The following is an 18896-nucleotide window of genomic DNA, read 5'->3' on the forward strand; positions in this document are numbered from 1 at the left end:
TTTAATGTATATTATACACATAGAATACATTTTGAACCCCCTGCTAGTGGGCATAGGTGTTTTCATGGTAGGTATATAGGTGAGGGTAGTTACAGAACGATTGGTCAGATATAAGAGTCAAACACTCACATGAAGGCCGCTTGAATGAATCTTAACAAAAGTGTAATTTTCCCCTATTGGAAAGCAGAAAGACACTCGCGTGAATGAGAAATATCGACCGCTATGAGAATATGAGCAGATGTTCCTAATACCCTCTGAGTTCTGCATCTTACCCCAGACTGTCTCCATGAATTTGCCTTCACCTACACAATCCTTACCATCATGTATGGTGTGTCCATAATGAGCACTCAGACAATATATAATATGAGTGTACTATTAAACCACAAGCCTGTCTTTACCTGTACATTAATCATTGTGTGCATATACTTCTTGATAAATTATATAGCAATCCTTCCAAAATCTGATCAATTCTTTCAATCTATGTGTGTATCTGCTCTTTTGTGTTATTCTTGTTACAATTTCCAACGAAGGTGGAATATTGATGAAAAACTCTGTAGAAAAATAACAATAATATAATGATATATGATTATATGCCTATTTCTATAATATGCATACAGGTATGTTGTGTATATTGGAAATGAAGATTATTATTAATGTATTTATTAGTTGTACAAAAGCATACATATTACAGCATATTATTATAATCAATATACTTAATTCTTTGAAAAATTTTCCTTAAACTATTCTTAAGACTAAAGTTAAGAGTATTAAATATATGGTATATTGCAAAGAATTTATTGGGTATTATTATTATTAATATTATTATGTTTTCCTACTTTTGACGTACTTTTTCCTATTTCCCCCTTTACGGTGACAGATTTAGATATATTTGTGGATGGGCAAGTTTGCAAGAAACCTCGAGCTAAGGGAGGCAAAAATCCATGTGTCCAGCTGGCAGCTGTTGGCTTTTGGAGTCTTCACGCGTCACCTTTGACATGTTGCCTTTTGGGGGAGAGCAGAGACCTCCATCCACTGACCAGTGCAAGCTGTCACCTACAACACAAGGCAGCAAGAGAGGGGGATATGGGGGCGTCAGCAGCCCCTCACCGAAATCACCTCTAATCATACTTTGTGTTCAGATCTTGCTGCTTAGTCTTTTATAGGTAAAAAGGGGGGGGGTTTGTATGTATATAAATATTTATATATATATATATATATATATATATAAATACATGTGTGTAGATAGATAGATATATAGATAGATAGATTATATACAGTGTTTGAATAGGTTAATGAGCAAGGGATGTATATATATATATATATATATATATATATATATATATATATGTGTGTGTGTATATATAAAGATATATAGGTTATATACAGTGTTTGTATAGGTAAAGAAGCAGGGAATGGGTTGATTAATGTATGTATTTATGTATGTGTATATATATGTAAATATAAATATATATATTATATACTGTGTTCGTATAGTTAAAGGAGGAGGGGAATGGGTTGATTTTATATATTTTTATATATTTACTAATGTGATCTCACCCTTATATCGATCTATGGCAAATAAATATTCTCGAATCTCTGTGTTTTTGTAAGTGATCTTTAAATATAGCTTCTGGATAGATGAAGATTATTGTGTAGGTTAACAGTTGGCTGGCACGTTAACTGTGATTGATTTTCTCTGATTTGTTTAAATGTGTTTCGTTCAAGGTTAATTTTAGTATCGTTTTGTTGTTTTTGGAATATGCTTGGCTTTTATCCAAGGTCTTCACTAATGCACAGCAAAAGAGATAGGTCGCGCAAAACAACAAATAAATAATAATAAGTCGATACAATTCTTTCAATATTGGTATCAATGTACAAGACCGATGCTGTCTATCGAGAAGTAAAACACGAATTATCACATTATTATATTTTATTTATGTGATTTTTTTCTGAAACAAAAGAACCTTTTTTGTACACAAGCTTTAGTGAGTTAAATTATTCATTAAGAGAATAAACAAGTAACAAGCTTTATTTTTTTACATTTAATCTACAACTGTGATTATTGGAAACTCAGACAGCAAATGGTTAATCGGCTGACCCCGAATTGCATCCCTCTTGCATCTCTTTTGGGCTTGGACCAAATGAAAGGACATTTAGGGCGCTGCGATCTTCTGTCGCTTAGGGTCACACAATAGACACATCTGTCCTTGCTTTCAGAAAAATCCTATACTTCTCTGAACAGCTGCATGTGGCTTCTGTTTAGATATACAATCTCCTCTAATCCCACAGTGGCACGGGATTCACCAAAATGACACTTTTTGGAACAGAAAAAAGATTTTTGGCTCAAAAAAATAAATATATGATTCGGCTTTGTTTGGGGTCTAATAAGGCGCTTATGTGGTGGACTTCATATTTTATAATAATATATAAACAATTATATATATGGAACACACATACACACACATATATATATATATATATATATATATATATATATATATATATATGTTTCTACCGTCACACACATATGTGTACATATATATAAATTAAGTATGTGTGTGTGACGAAAACATTTTAGCATTTATAATTATTATTACATTAGGGGCATATAAGGGATCTTAAGTGAGCTAAAAAAAAAAAAAAGTAAAATCCCACTCACTGTGATTACTTGGGGATAGCAGAAGCACCTGCTCAGCTGATGAGTGGGCTGAATAAATGTGAGTCTGATTTGCGTGTTTGCTGTGTTTTTTTAAGCACCTGTGGTTGGGGAAACCCGGAAGTTCGTATTAGGATTCAATAAGAGAGGACACACGTACTTATAATGCAAAGTCACCAAATAGGAGGGGTGGAATTAGGCAACTAAGCTCGCCCATGTTTGAGGTGGGGAGTAGGTGTGATTGCTTTATGTATCCACCACCTGATTTCTAACTTCATTAGACATCTGTCTAATTGAAATCGCATTTGCATTAAATAGTAACAGTGATATTGATATAACAATAATAATTACACCAGTAACAACAATAATACAGTACAACTAATAATAATAATTGCATTTACATGTGCTCCACAAGTTAGCCCCAAGGTAGTTGTAACTTTTTTTTTATTAGGATACACATTAGTATCACTATTAAAATGCTGTCCAATAGGGATTCATGCTGGCATCTAAAAGGTTAACAGAAACACCTGGCACTCCTGCCTACTTTTAGTATAAAGGTGCCGGTGGGTAAAAGACACGAGCTGCCCGGGGCAGATGAGGTGTGCGAAGTTTGCATTTTAAGCGCTGTTTTCTATTCTAATACTACGCCTGACCGCCTCTAACTGCCCGTGCGAGAGGCTTTTCTCCGTTTGTTTGCTGCACCTCGCACTCGTTGGCTGGGGCGGACACGGTAAGCGGAGGGATAGTGATGTCACGACGAGCTGAGCGCTATCTGAGGGGAGCGATCTACAGTGCGCATGCGCAGTACGCCTTGGCTGCTCCAGGGGCAGCTGTGTGACCATACACAGTGGAGGCAGTGAGAGACATGGCAAGAGATGGCGAGGGGGATGAGCAGACTCCAATCACTGCTGCTCTCATGAAGGAGAGCGGGCCTTAAAGCTAAGGGAGATATTATATATATATAAAAAACATTAAAAATAGCTAAAGAGGACAGGCTCCCACTGTAAAGCATTCCAGGGACTTTATTATTTCTATAGCACGCCAGATAGATGTGTTGTTCACAAGCCTGCACGTATAATAATGAACGCTCAGCTGACCATGGACAATATTGGCGATCTGCACGGGGTGAGCCATGAGTCGGTATCAGCCGCCGCTGATCTGATGAACAGCAGCCCGCACCACCGGGGTTCGGTGAGCCATCGAAACAATCACCTGTCTGCACATCCGAGATCCATGGGCATGGCTTCGATACTGGACGGCGGCGATTACCACCACCACCACAGACCCCCCGACCATGCACTAACGGGGCCACTGCATCCTACCATGACCATGGCTTGCGAGACCCCTCCTGGGATGAGCATGAGCAGCACCTACACCACGCTGACACCCCTGCAGCCTTTACCACCCATATCCACCGTGTCGGACAAATTCCCACATCACCACCACCACCATCACCACCATCATCACCCTCACCAGCGGATACCGGGCAACGTAAGCGGCAGCTTCACGCTCATGAGGGATGACAGGGGTCTGGCATCTATGAACAATCTCTACACCCCTTACCACAAGGAGGTAACCGGTATGGGGCAAAGCTTATCACCTCTATCCGGATCTGGTCTTGGGAGCATCCACAATGCCCAGCAAGGTTTGCCCCATTACGCTCACCCCAGTGCCACCATGCCCACAGAGAAAATGCTCACCCCAAATGGGTTTGAAGCCCACCACCCTGCCATGCTGTCGAGGCATGGAGATCAACATCTTACCCCGCCATCTGCGGGCATGGTGCCTATCAACGGGATGCCGCATCACCCTCATGCCCATTTAAATGCCCAGAGTCACGGGCAGATTCTGGGATCCACCAGGGAGCAAAATTCTTCTATGACTGGATCACAAGTCAACAATGGAAGTAATTCAGGGCAAATGGAGGAAATCAATACCAAAGAAGTAGCTCAGAGAATCACCACTGAGCTGAAGCGGTATAGCATTCCACAGGCGATCTTTGCCCAAAGGGTGCTGTGCCGGTCCCAAGGCACCCTCTCAGACCTACTGAGGAACCCCAAACCTTGGAGCAAACTGAAATCCGGCCGGGAGACCTTTCGCAGAATGTGGAAATGGCTCCAGGAGCCTGAATTCCAGAGAATGTCAGCACTCAGGCTAGCAGGTAAGGATGATGCCCATCTAAACCCCACACTCTACCCCATAAGGACACCCTCTCTACTACACATTCATTGTTCTTCTGTACTCTTTAACCCGGTGGTGTGTGGGGGGCAATATTATTTAATGTATGCTCTAACGTCCATTGTAATAACAGAATACCCCCAGTCTAGAATACTTAGGTCCCACTACTGTACCTATACTGGACATTCTGTTTTATGGACATCATCTTCTAGTTTTTTATCTACAACCCCATTGAATGACCAGGCTTAATGCAGTGACCATGCGAGATGTCAATGAAGTACCTATATTTAGATGCCTGAAAAGGGACATCTGCGATTTCTGTCATCTTACAGAAAGGACCTGCTATATCCTTCTAGAACAGACAAGGTGCCATCTCCCCACCATCATTTAACCTTAGCTTCAGCTTGAAAAGATTTTCCTCTGTCCTATCATCATTGCTGCACAGACAACGGGTCTTCATATCTGATACAGAAGATCAAACCATCATTTCATAAAGTCCTCTTCCTGCTGTTACATTTAATATAATATGTTATTGCAAAATGAAAAGGTTACCTTTATACTTTAGGTTTTTTGGCATGCTATCGAGAAAATAGAGTAAATCATGGTTCCAACCCAATACTGAGCTTCCCTCTATCTCCTCTGTGGTCTTATCTACCACCCATTGTCTTTGTCAAACAATTAATATCGATTGATTGATACATATCTGTTCATCGATAAATCAATACTAGGAGAGACCTGTAGTTAGTGAGTCAGTGGAATACTGCAGCCTTTGAATAATAATGTCCCTATATTATTTGTGAAATCCCACCAACACGGTATTTTAATCCCCATGTGAACATTGCCAGTTTCTACACCAATAAAACATTTGTAGCCAGGAGTTTTTTTAAGGATATATTGATCAGTGGAATAGGTTCCCAGTGTTATATTCTGATCCCTTATGCAAATTTTGTTTATTGATTAAAGCATTGATGAGTGACAATGTGAGTGACTGAGCCCATATACATGGCACTAAATGACACTTTCCTGAAATGCAGCTCCAGAAAGGATTCCCTTTTTAATCCTTTGTGGATGACAGAGAATAGAGGCCATCCAGGGCTGATGTGTTGTTCCAAGGGATTGCTCCAGGGATGCTGATTTACTGTACTCATACCTGAGAGGATATGTATATATACACATTCTAATATCAAGGCTGCCTATAATCTAAAGCAAAGCGCAGTGTTTTGCTTGTGTCTAGAATATATTCACCACTGCACAGTTTTTGGTTACCTGTGAATCACAGTTCTGTTTTGTGTACTTGGTTTTTTTTAATAATCATTGAATTTAACATAAAGTGGTGCCTTATGTGAGGGTTTGTTAATTAACTCTTAGGTCTTTTAATATGTCCCCGGAGAATGCCACGCAGTTAATCTGAGGTGCTGTCAGTGGCAGTGATGGCTTTTACAGACAAAAAAAGGGAAGGGCCAGATCCATGCTCCAAGTGCCCTGTTACTGCTTGGGCTCTGACTGTGGATTTATTATAGTCCCTATGTGGCTCTAGAAAAGATCTAGCTCTGTGTAGGCCCACCTGAGTATGTATGTGGGAGGGGGAGCTTAATGTACAGGCTGCTGACATACAAACTATCTCTGTCAATCACTATAGAAAAAGCAAAATGTAATTTATTTTATTTTATTTCACACATTATTAAATTAATATTGTTCTAAGTTAAATATATGCAGTCACATTATTAGTATACTATATGTAAGGTTAGTTCGTAGTATTATTAATAGAATGGATTATACTAAATGGGGAAAAAATAATATTAAAAAACATAAGCTAAAAATGTCCCGAAAATGAGGATAGCTAGAGTTTTAAGAAAATAAAGTCAGCCCGGTTGCATTTAAAAAAGCTGTGTGCCTTCTCCAGATCCCCGTGCAGGGAACGATTGACAAGACGAATCTGTCTTCGATTCGGAGTGTATTTTTACTACAATTTGGCAGAGCTGAAATCTCCATTTATTTACATGAATCAATAGCGGAAACAACTGCTTGAATTAGAATGTAGGATCCCCTTCTTGGCGTTATTTAAAGTGTCTACTGGAGAGTGGGAACCGTGTGAATACAAATGAATTTAGTGTCCAAACACACAGACACACATACATACAATGCCACACACAAACACGATTAATCAGATAGTTCTAATTATTAAATAGAAATCCTCACCTAGATTATTTAATAAATCTTAGTGTATTTGTGTATTATATATTATTTTTATTATTACTTTTTTTACTGATCAATGTAATGTTAATGTAGCGATCGAATCCAACAAGGTGTACATAATACATGCACACATACGTCTGTGAAATATCTAGGGATGGTAACACCGATTTTATTTGTTTCATCACAATAGGCTGTTATATGTATTTTTAATAAACAATTATAATTAAATATTATACATGGGGATATTGTGATATTTTATTATAGAAAAACGAGTTATATCAAGCGATACACTTTTTGTATTTCCCAGAAAAACATTCACCCGTAAATTATTCATTACTGGTCTGCAATTAATTAACATTATTTGCTGAAAAGGATATGTTAACTTTTCTTTAAAAAATAATAAATAAATAAGGGTCATTTTTGTGAAACTATGGAGAAGCACCATCGACATTTAATACTTTTAATAATGACAATGATAATAATACTTAACATTATTATTATTATTATTATTATTATCATTATTATTATTTCTAAACCTCCGACTATCTTAAAGGGATAATATTGAAAATTCGTGTACTTGTTTTATTTTTAACACATATTTGACACATTTGTAAATCTGTTTCTTTTCTAATTTGTGACAACAGTGGTAGAAATATCAAGTAATACACTGCGGAAAGCGATTATTGAATACCAATTGTGTGTTCAAGCAACATTATTCCAATATTTAAAGCTATATGGATTTGTCTTCATTAAAATGCAAGGCACACACATGCTGCCACACACCTTCAATTATAAGTGTGTATGTACATATACATGGATATATATATATATAGTGAGCTGGGATATTTTTCGTATGCTTTATCTGTATATATTTTTTAATATAATCGAGTTATAGCTTTGTCTTGTAAGTATAAGTTCCCAGCTTTATGAAATCTTTGTTTTTATAAGAATATAATTGTATATGGGCTGCTTCAGTAATCTGGGTCGGTGTCCTGAGACCTGCTGGTCAGTTCACATTTGTCTGGACTACTGTTGGCATTACAATGATTTTCTGCCCTAAGTGTCCTCTATGGGTTTCCAAATGTTGCTTTTGTACTATTTTTTGGCTCAAAACATTACTTCTAAATACATTGGGGACATATTTCTTTTTTCCCATAATCTGTGAGACTTCCCGTTTAGATTTATATTCTTTATACAGTGAGATTTCCTTCTCACTTTCATTGGAGGCCCTTTTTTCCCCAGAATGAACACAATTATCTGACAATGCAAGTTCACCTTTCTCCAATGATCAGTAATTTAGTGATCTGAGTGTTATTGACAGAATAATGCAGAAACCATACAAGATGTGTTTAATTTCCCATATGAGTCTAAGCTTAACACTTTAATTCTAGTAAGAACTGGAGCACAGCATGGAAGTCACATCAGAGGTATTCATAGGAGTAAATAAAAATATGAATTGCTATAAAATTATATATTACCCAAAAATCTTTTTTTTTTAATATATATTCTTGTTTTACGCATGTGCTCCAAATGAACTAATGTGAAATTAATACTGTAGTAGAAAGTAGTGGTAGAAAGAAATAATCAGAAGAATGAGAAAGTGTTTTTTGGCTGTAAGCAAGGAAAGAAAAAATCAAATTAACTTTATTTTATAGATGGAATATACTCTTCATATTTTCAAAATATGATTATACTAATAAATCTAAATACAATCTAATAATAATAATAATATTTGAGAACATTCATTTGTTCTCTGCTTATTGCAAAGGAAAGTAAACACTATGTAGCCATTCATAATAGATGTGGCCTACAGGAAAATGTTAAGGTCTCTGATCACTTTATATCTTACAAATGTATACTGATACTATTATATATAATTTCAATTATCCATCCAAAAATTCAAACAGAAAATATTGATGCCTGCAATTGTATAGCAAGGGAAATATATGTATAATTAACATATGTGATCTAGTATACAACCTGTGCCTGTCATTAGTGCATAGGCTGATGATTTTGTGGGGCAACTTTATATTTGGCATGGAAAATAAGGTTATATATATATATATATATATATATATATATATATATATATATATATATTGCACATACATGTATACATGTACATGTATACCCACATATTAAAATATAGACAAACAGTAATCAACAACCAACTTATGATGGATATATCCTATGGGATAAGTTCTCTTTGCTATCTCTGGTATTTGCCACAGACAGCAGTTCTGATATACATTGGATTGTAGGTGTCCCTATCTTGGGGAAAACCAACATATTACAAATACATTGCCACAGAGAGCATAAACACAGACTAGAGTGATCCCCTAGGACAACATCACCCCCAAAACAATAATAAAAATGTCACTTTTGTCAAAGGATTACTTTTTTTTTTTTGTTCTTATAGCTTTAGAATAAGAAATCTCCCATCCATGTAGGCAGTCTCATTTTGTTATTGCACACATATACCTTTAGACAATATAGACATTTCACATTTATTAGTATATCAGTGCCTCTGTGGTGTGTGTTGCCAACCATTTCACCATACACATGAATGCAATTCATATAAGTGATGTCATAATATTCATGGTTCAGATGAGTTTACATTGAAATTTTTGACACACACACTCACACAACAGAGAAATGTAAACAGTACCAGTTATCTGGTATTTTGCAACACAGTAAAGAGGGCATGATAACAGAGCTAGGGTTGTGAAGAACTGTGTATAAAAGAATGCTAAACAGACATGTGGAAATGCTAAATAGAAAACACTGATCCAAAGCGCAATATTTTATGAAACATATTGATATAATAGATAATATTTATAAAGTAATTGGAGGTCTGTGCTAAAAAGTATAGGATATGTTTAGGCTTCATAGCTTTGAGAATAATTTACTCTTTTCTCTTTACAACTTAATTTGTTGAATCTGACAGCAGTCACCTTCTCAGGAGTGCAAACCAACTCATGAGAATAAAGTAAATGTAACATGTTTGCCCCAGCCTGGTGGAAAACAGCTGTGTACTTTCAAATACGCTACTTTTCATTGTTACATCACACATTTTTCTCTGCCAAATGCACTAAAAGGGTTAAGAACATTTTTGTCCTATAAAGTGCTGTTTAATGTATTGGTTCACCTATATGGAACTGTAATGTGTGGACCATTCTTCCTCTTATGTCTTACCCATACATAGAAATATATGGTGCAGTAAACTCTCACAGACTGATACCATACTAGCCTACACTACCCACTGGATGAACACCCTTTTTACTTCCTACACTCCTTTATCATTTTGTTTCTGATTATAAACAATATTTATTTGATGGTAGCTTGGACTGGAAAGTTGGCACTTGACAATAAAGTAACTCTCAGCATGTTTTTTTTTATTCCTTCTAATGATGGGATTCAATAATTACTAATAATTACTATGAATATAAAGGGCCCACCCCAGAGTAGGGTTGCCCTGCAAGAAGACCAGAGTTGAATAATGTATAGGCAATTCAGTAACATTTATTAAGTGATTTAATTATGCGTTATGAAGTACTTCTTGCAGGAGAAATTCTCATTGTTTGGCATTTTGTAATAAAATAAGATAAAGTATTTCAACTCAACTCACCTACTACTAATAGAATAGCGAATAAATATTATGTCGGGTTATTTGTAAATTTCTGAGGGTTGTACAGCCAAGTCTAGAGGCTAAAGGTTTAACACACTAATATAGCCCTGACTATACACACATTGGTAATCTGAGAGTTACTGTTACTCCTATAACATGTACTATGCCCTACTGACAAGCAAAACATTATTTTATGTGAAACCGAATCCTCACACCTTACTTTAGAATCTAACATTATTACTTATTTTATTTCATACTATGTGGTGGGGAGATCGACTCTTAATGTTTTACAATAAGTTGCTTATGTGTTTATAGTCCATGTTCTGCATTTATTCTGAATCTCCTGCCCTTCGCTGATATCAAAGGTTTGGTCTTCTGTCAAGTTTCAGTACGTTCAGAACTTATCACTCACAGGCAGTAATAAACTGTCTAGTAGTTACATTACCAGTCATACCACTGGATTAATCAAACAAAAACAGACAGTTTTGTTTCATATGTCTATAAAACTCTACTGGAGGATGTGTTGATTATCCTGGGAGGGATGCTAAGGGAGGAAGAGCATTGATTGCCCTCTGAGATGGCCACGTTTTACTGCAATACAAAAGTGCCGAGGTTAATCTTTTTTGCCTCCATTATGGGGCCCCTCTTCTATGCAGCCTCTTTTCATGGCTTTAATGTTGTAGCTCAAATATGTTCTGATTTCCTTTGTCAATAGGCGACTTGACTATGCCCCCCCCAGGCCAGATGATGTCTCCACTGTTGATGTTGTTTCAGTTTCGCTTTGCTGCAGACTGTCCGGATTATATAAACTATGATCGAGTAGGCTGCTAACCCAATGTGCTATTTATTCCAGGCCTTGATATTAAGGGTTTTTTATAGCTAGCAGTTCTGGTGCATAGTCCTAAAAATTGTACATCCAATATGTAACACTTTTCATGCAAAGTTTTTAGCCATGCATTTTCACTTCAACAAAAACCTTTCAATCACCACTTGGAAAGTGCTGCTAAATATTTTTACTTTATTATTAAAATATGAAGGTTATTTTAACTATATTTTAACTGTTGGTATGAAGTGTAGTATGGATGGGATCATATATATATATATATATATATATATATATATATATATATATATATATATATATATATATATATATATATATACCTGGCACACTATAGTTAGGAAAGCCTTAATCATTGCATTGAAGATGGTAGATAAGTGGGACAGCCTCCCAGCAGAAGTGGTAGAGGTTAATACAGTGAGGGAATTTAAAAATACATTGTAGAGTCATATGGCTACACTGAGTCGAAGATGAGACCAAGGACTGATTAAGATTTGAGTCAAATTCTATGTAACCTCCTCAACCCTCCCCCCCCCCGTTTTTTTTCAAAGACCATATTTTATGTGTAATTATGTGTCATTCCCAGACCAGAATTCACATTGGGATAAACCTTACTCTCTGATGAGTATATCTACTCCATGCTATTTTATTTGTCTATGAAGATTAAAAAAAAAATGAATAACCACTTTTTAAGTTTGTATATGTTGTAACCATTAACAACATTAATTCCCTTTTATTCATCATTACTATTAGTATGTGGGTATAAGGATTTTAATCTCACTATTGCCATGTTTGTTCATTAAATACTATAATAGCCGTGGACCATAGTTTCATATGTGTTCTCGTAGACACTAGAAGAAAAAAAATATATTTTCTAGGAAAACTAAGGGGCTTAAGAACTTGTAAAGCTAGGCTACTGTCTGAGGCTTATGGCAATATGGGGAGAAGTGTATAGGATCATACATAATGTATCCTTCCAAGTATGAAGAGATCAAGAAGCACTGATTAGATTCAATACACACAAGGTCATCATCCAATTCAATTTTGTAGTAAATATTATAATGGATGTTTGTGCACAAAAAATGTAAATTGTCTCTCACTTAGATACATAGATTTTGTAGAATAAGAAGTTTAGACATCCTTGCATGCTCATCCAGGTATTGTCCATGCCAGCTCACTTATCTTCCTGTCTAGGCATTGTGTGAGTCATAGTGTTAAGGAGCGGGAAACTATAATGCAATGCCGCGGGTCAACCAGTTCATACAGCCCCAGGATCCTGAAATCCCACTAAGTTACAAAACATAACATATCATTCTGGTATTTATGTAATGCATTTATTTGCAAATATTAATTTCATAGATATGTTCATATTTTAAAATAAAAACATTTTCTTGACTTGAGCTGGGGATAAGTTATTGACTATAATTTAGTTTAACCATATATCTGATATTTTTTTACCAGGAATTCTTTCCTACACAGAATACGTTTTTGTAAATCCCTACTATGGTTGTTTGACCTTAGATTAGAAGTAATGAACTCTGCACTTATGATTAATAAGTGAGAGGAGATATCGCAGTGAGTGACCCCTTAAAAGGTCACTGAACTATATCTGGTCATTAGCTCACTTTCAGTCCTATGACTACAACACATAATGTGGTATTAAGGTAACTTTGTTAATGAATAAACACCAGTGAATAGTAAGCCATTGTTTTTACCCCATGAGAACTTACTTAATCACACTGAAGTGAATTGGAACGGAATGATAAGAGGTAGCAGTGTTTTCCTTTTGTAAATAGTGACTAAAATATCAGTGATTAAAAACACATGATAGGTGTCTGTTTTAGTGTCATGTGGATGCCTCAGCATCAGACCATGACGCTAATGGCGCATCAGTGATTAAGTGAAAAGGTCTAGTGAAGGCCCAAAACTATGTAACCTAGTACATTTTATTACGCAACCCAAGATTCTGTCCCCAAATTCATTATATTCCCACATTTTTCATAAACCAACTCATGAAATCTCATTGTGTGTTTGTTCAGATATCAGCGCATGTCTTATTAAAAAAATAAAGAGTTTGTACATTGTCCTACTTGATTGTTAGCAGTGTTATTATAGTCTAGAAAAATTATATCCTTAACCCAACCTTTGCCCATTTCTCATCTAGATTAGATAATTGATGAGCAGGCATTGGGGCGACCATGTGATTTACCTGTGAGTTTTGAATTTATCTACCACTTGGTGCCAAATGTCTCCACAAGGGTTAAGTACTTCTTTACATATTTTTTCTGTCAGGCTCCATTCTGTACTTCTCCCAAAGAGTTTCTGCTCAGCTAATTTTAGTGATTTCTGTGACCACTGAAAATTAACGTAAATCAAATAAAATAAACACAGTTTTCTATGTATTCGTCATGGTCATCAGTACAGGTCAATGCAAGGCTACAGTTTTAAATGTTTCACAAAAGCCAGGACTCTCCTAAACTCCAATTTCTGCTTTAGTGAAGTTAAGCAGTATCCAGCTCATCTACTGAGAGCTCTCCCCATGCTCAGTCAGTCATTATAAAGGAATATGTGACGAGAGGATTTAGGTGTATTTAGATGGGGAAATAATTCATTTAACTTCCATGATGGAAGTTTTAAGGAGAAGGGGTCTGGGCTTCCTTATTTCTGTCTATTAGGACATGTGTTTATTTTCACTTTTGGATTCTCCTGAAAATCCCAACTTAAAATTTACAAACATCCATTAAACCTTTCAGGTGATATTGTAACGCAACTTGTGAAATTATAATATACACGTATATTAGTCCTGAGAGCCAGAAGACGGTTTCTATGGCAACCTGGCCTCCCTTTGTACTGCCAACACCATGCTCAGTGAGGACACGCCGCCTCAACTTAACACATTTACTGCTGGACACAACTGAACTATACTGCACAACCCAGGATTGGTGAAAATCTGGCAAAAAAATAAATGTCATTACAGTCACAATTAAAAGAGCACATGTGAATAGAGGGGGTGTGCATAGCACAATATCAGCACTCAATTTAGTGATTTCAAAATCAACAATTACATTGCGTTCAGGCAGTGAATGCAACCATACCCTATGCAATAAATCCTATACCACTTTAAAATGATCTACTGATACTAAAACAGTCCCTAACCATATGAACCTGAGTTGTTCTCTTTCTACAGGCAATGTCTCCTTAGAATACGAGGGCAGTTCTACCTTAATACTAATACTTGTTATCCAAAAAGATTTTGCTGTCATTCTCAGCAATATTGTTTTAATGTGATCTCTAATCTTTGGAAAAGTAGTAGTAGTTCAGTGGTGGTGAGCATTGATTTCACTATTGGCAATGGGTTAGCCTAAGGCAGGCCATGACCTTGACAGACAATCATGTTCCATTGTGGCTTTGCTCTGTTCATTTTCTAATCAGCTTCTGAGCATTGTGTCCTTTGTTATTTTTCATCCAGAAGGTAAATTGTTTGTGGCATTTTTTTTAACACATATGTAAAACTATGCAGGGCTTAAATATAGGCCTTTATTTGTGTTGGTGTTATAAGCAGTTGTTGGCTACTTTCAAATAATCAAACCCTTCCCATTCATCATGTGCATAAATAGAGGGTTCCGCACATTTTCATTCATCAGCACTAGGAAGTACAATTCACATAATTCATAGGCAGTCTTCCTAAACTAAATAACTTGCACGCTTGATTTAAGAAGAAAAACAATAAGTGTAAATCTAGCAAACATAATAACCTAGCTAAGTATGATGTGAATCATGTTAGTAGGTAAGGGTAAGTAAGCTGGGGCAGTAGAATATTGGTATTCCAAAATGACCTCTGTGGCTCCTGACAATTCAGTATGTGGGGGGTAACTTCCAGAATACCTGTTAAGAGCATGGAATGCCTCGTAGTTACTCCTTTGGTAGTAGACATAGTCCACAGCAGGTGAACTTTCACAAAGATTCCATGAAAAGGGTTTTCACATAAGCATGGATTTTAGTAATGCTAGTCATGCATCTACAGTTGATTACATGGATATATGGATGACATACCAATAATAAAATTCTTCTTCAATAATGCAAAAAAAAAATAAATATGTAGAATCCTATTTTTCCACACAATTGGTTTGTCACATAATTCATCCAAAACTAGGATTAATATATATGGTAGAAAGTAATACTTCACTGAGAAGGTAATGAATAAATAGCCTTTCAGCAGTGGTAGTGGGTGTATTGCATAAGGCCTAAGACTATTGAACATAAGAAATTACCAGGAAAAATGTGCAGACTACATGAGGCTAAAAGTTATTATCTTCCCATAAATTTATTTTATTTTATTTTTAGTTTAGCAAGTGCATGCTGATTATCAATATTATTGTTTGATTTCATAAGAAACTAAAATCTAATTTTTAATAGTGCACTTGTTCATTTAGTGGGTTTTTTAATATAACTACATAGACTGTTTGTTAATGAACACTGATTTGATTTGTAAAGACTAGAAAAAAGTAAAGAAGGTAGCGGTTAAAAATAAATTAGTTGATAAAATAACAGAACCAAGTCTAATTAAATAATATAAAATAATAATTTAAAATCATTAATAACTATGATAAATAATATATAACAAACTAAATCAAAACCTCCATAAATGGATATCACCAATAAAATAAACTCAAATATAATACTTATATCTTCAATCAATGCTGCCATTTCTCAAGAGAAAGAAATTAACAAAAAAAATCATATAATATAAATACACATATATTATTTAGTAAATAATTCATCAAATAAGAAAACAATAAAGTGCACTTGTCCAACTCGCAATAAATATACAATAAAAATAATAATAAATGGTGTAAAATAGTAAAAATTTGTAAAATACATAAACATTATTGCCTTTGATTCTGGCGCAACATCTGGATGTAGGCACCAAAATTATAATAAAAATTGTCAGAGAGCCCTGCATTTTAGAGAGCCCGGCTGTAGATACCTAAATTTACAGCACAAAGATGAAAAGCAAGACAAATGAATAGTCCAGTACACAAATCTGGATTAGCACAATAATAAGCATTAAAATAAAGTATGGAAAAAAAATTATTTAAAACAGCAAGACGGAAACAAGCATGATTGGTGCAAACACAATAAGCCAAACATGGCTTTGTAGCCTCATGCCTAGTTTATCCTGTGGACAGGGCTGGCCCCAGGGTTTCTTGTCCTTTATGTGAATTGGGTTTCCAGTACCCTTCTCTTGCCTGCATTTTGTTGCCAACAAAGGAACTTCATGGTGGGGCCTTATTCCAGCTCAATGACCCAAGTAACTGCCTAGTGTCCAATATGGTAGTCAGGGCTTGTCTATGGATAGCCTTGAAGAAAAGGCTTGGGACATAGAAGAAATTGTTTTCTTTGCTCTCTCAAACACAGCTGTGATAATCCCCAGTGCAAAGTGACCTGCACCACAGATCTAATAAATTACATTTAGATATTCAAATTCAGAGAACTGATTCATAACACAGTTTATGCTTCATATCATTCAATAAAACATTGAAATAATCATTTTGACAGTATGCCAGGTAACCTACTGCAAAAACCACATTTTAATGTTATCAGTACCATTAATTCCACCTTTATGTTCAGCACACATTCGCTTGTACACACTCAAATTATTAAAGTGTACTTAGTTGCGGTTTTCCATCCAAACATCTTTTCATCTGTTCTTTACAAAAGAAGTTTTAAGCATATTGCAGAAGAGTGTTTAGTTATTACATTACAAAAGACAAATCTGTTATGAACAAGTGAAGCTGTGTTATGCTACTGAATCAAAAAGCATGTGTAAAACATCTTTGCTACTAAAATATCTGATTACAATATGAGTTCTCCAGTGTCAAAATGCTATTCATGCTTAGTTTGCTTTATTTTTTTCAAGGTGAAGATTTCAATGGTAATGTATAAATAGTATTTCTGGTGCCAGAAGTTCCAGAAGTGGTGTTATTGCCATAGCAACCAATGCATTAGACCTTCTCATAAGACCAAACAGTACTCTAACCACTAAAATAGGCAATGGTATGTTTGAGTGGATTTCTGTTCGTTGCTTTATTAATAACAGCGTATTTAATTGTACCAAAAAAAAACTTGCAGTGTTCCACTGCACATTGTTGACTATTTAAGGTTCAAATGACAGATTTTGGATACTTAAGGGCAGTTAAGATTTTGAATTTATTTAATTTATAAGCTAAATATTTTATATGGTTTATATGTATTTTGTACCATTTGAGATGACATGATAGTGTGTATGTTTTATTTTTGTTCCCTTTGTATTTTTTGTAAACTTCAATTAAAAAACAGATATTGAATTTACTGCCCATAATTGTTCTTTATCAGTAAGTGTAACAGCCACCATCATAAGTAGTAGAACTACAAACATGAATGGGATAGGCATAAAGCTATCCCGAATCGAAAACAAGACCAAGGGCTGATTAAGGTTTTAGTCTCTACCTCAGGAAAAATGGGCAGACTAGATGGGCCGAATGGTTGTTGTCTGCCATCAAAGTCTATGTTTCTGTGCTTCTATGGTTACAAAATATATTTGTAAAATGTACACAGAAAAAAAGTGATGTATAATGTAAGTTTATACTCTTAATAACAAATATACTTGCATGCATTGGAAATATAATAAACAAATAAAGTTGGTCAGCAAATGGAACAGTAACACAGTGAGGTTGAAAATAGGTCCAGGTCCACTGCCAAAATATTCATTAGTTCATTGATTAAAAACAATATCTTAAGACCATGTCAGTTTTGAGCAGAAAAACCTCAAATACAATCACTATTTAAGGTTAAACCCATACCATGCATGTCCTTCTATTTTGTTTTTCATTTAATTTAGTTCCAATAATTACCTTAATTCTTCTTAATGAGATCAAATTCACAGAGGGCCTTATATAAATCCATTATTGTGCAAAGTCTTACCACAGTTACAACCAGCAAAGTGTTGTTGTTTGTTTCATCATCATATTCGTCACTGTTATGATACAACTACTTTTTTTGCACCAAGACTACCTTTTTGTAAATACCATTTAGTAAATTTATTAATGAATGCTTGTCAGTAATCAATAAAATGTTTCAGTAGTTCTATGCATGTGATACTGATACTTCTTCTTGTGCTACCTCTTATCACAATTATACTTTCCACAGTATTTCACTTATAATTGAATCTAAGTAATTTGATTAGTTATTTCAATCCAGTCCACTATGTCCTCAATAAATATAAATTCATAAAGTCATGCTCTCACCATTGTCTTTTAGAATTTATAATAACTATAAATAGTGATCTAGTAATAAATGACCCACTTGGCAACATCTGCTGATTAAACAGAGATGGCTATTAAATTAACAATAAATAT

The 18896-nt window shown here is 35.3% G+C and overlaps 1 protein-coding gene across 1 annotated transcript in view; it reads left to right on the plus strand.

Annotated features, from left to right (window-relative positions):
* Positions 1 to 3736: 3736 nt before the first annotated feature.
* The window catches only part of ONECUT1 (one cut homeobox 1), a 57817-nt gene continuing 42657 nt past the window's right edge, over positions 3737 to 18896 (plus strand). The window contains exon 1 of the mRNA XM_089488235.1: positions 3737 to 4817. Coding sequence (XP_089344361.1) covers positions 3737 to 4817 — 1081 coding nt within the window. The remainder of the gene's footprint in view (positions 4818 to 18896) is intronic.

Source organism: Sceloporus occidentalis, unplaced genomic scaffold, assembly GCF_023333645.1.
Source record: "Sceloporus occidentalis isolate IW3139 unplaced genomic scaffold, rSceOcc1.0.p SCAF_37, whole genome shotgun sequence".
NCBI lineage: Eukaryota > Metazoa > Chordata > Lepidosauria > Squamata > Phrynosomatidae > Sceloporus > Sceloporus occidentalis.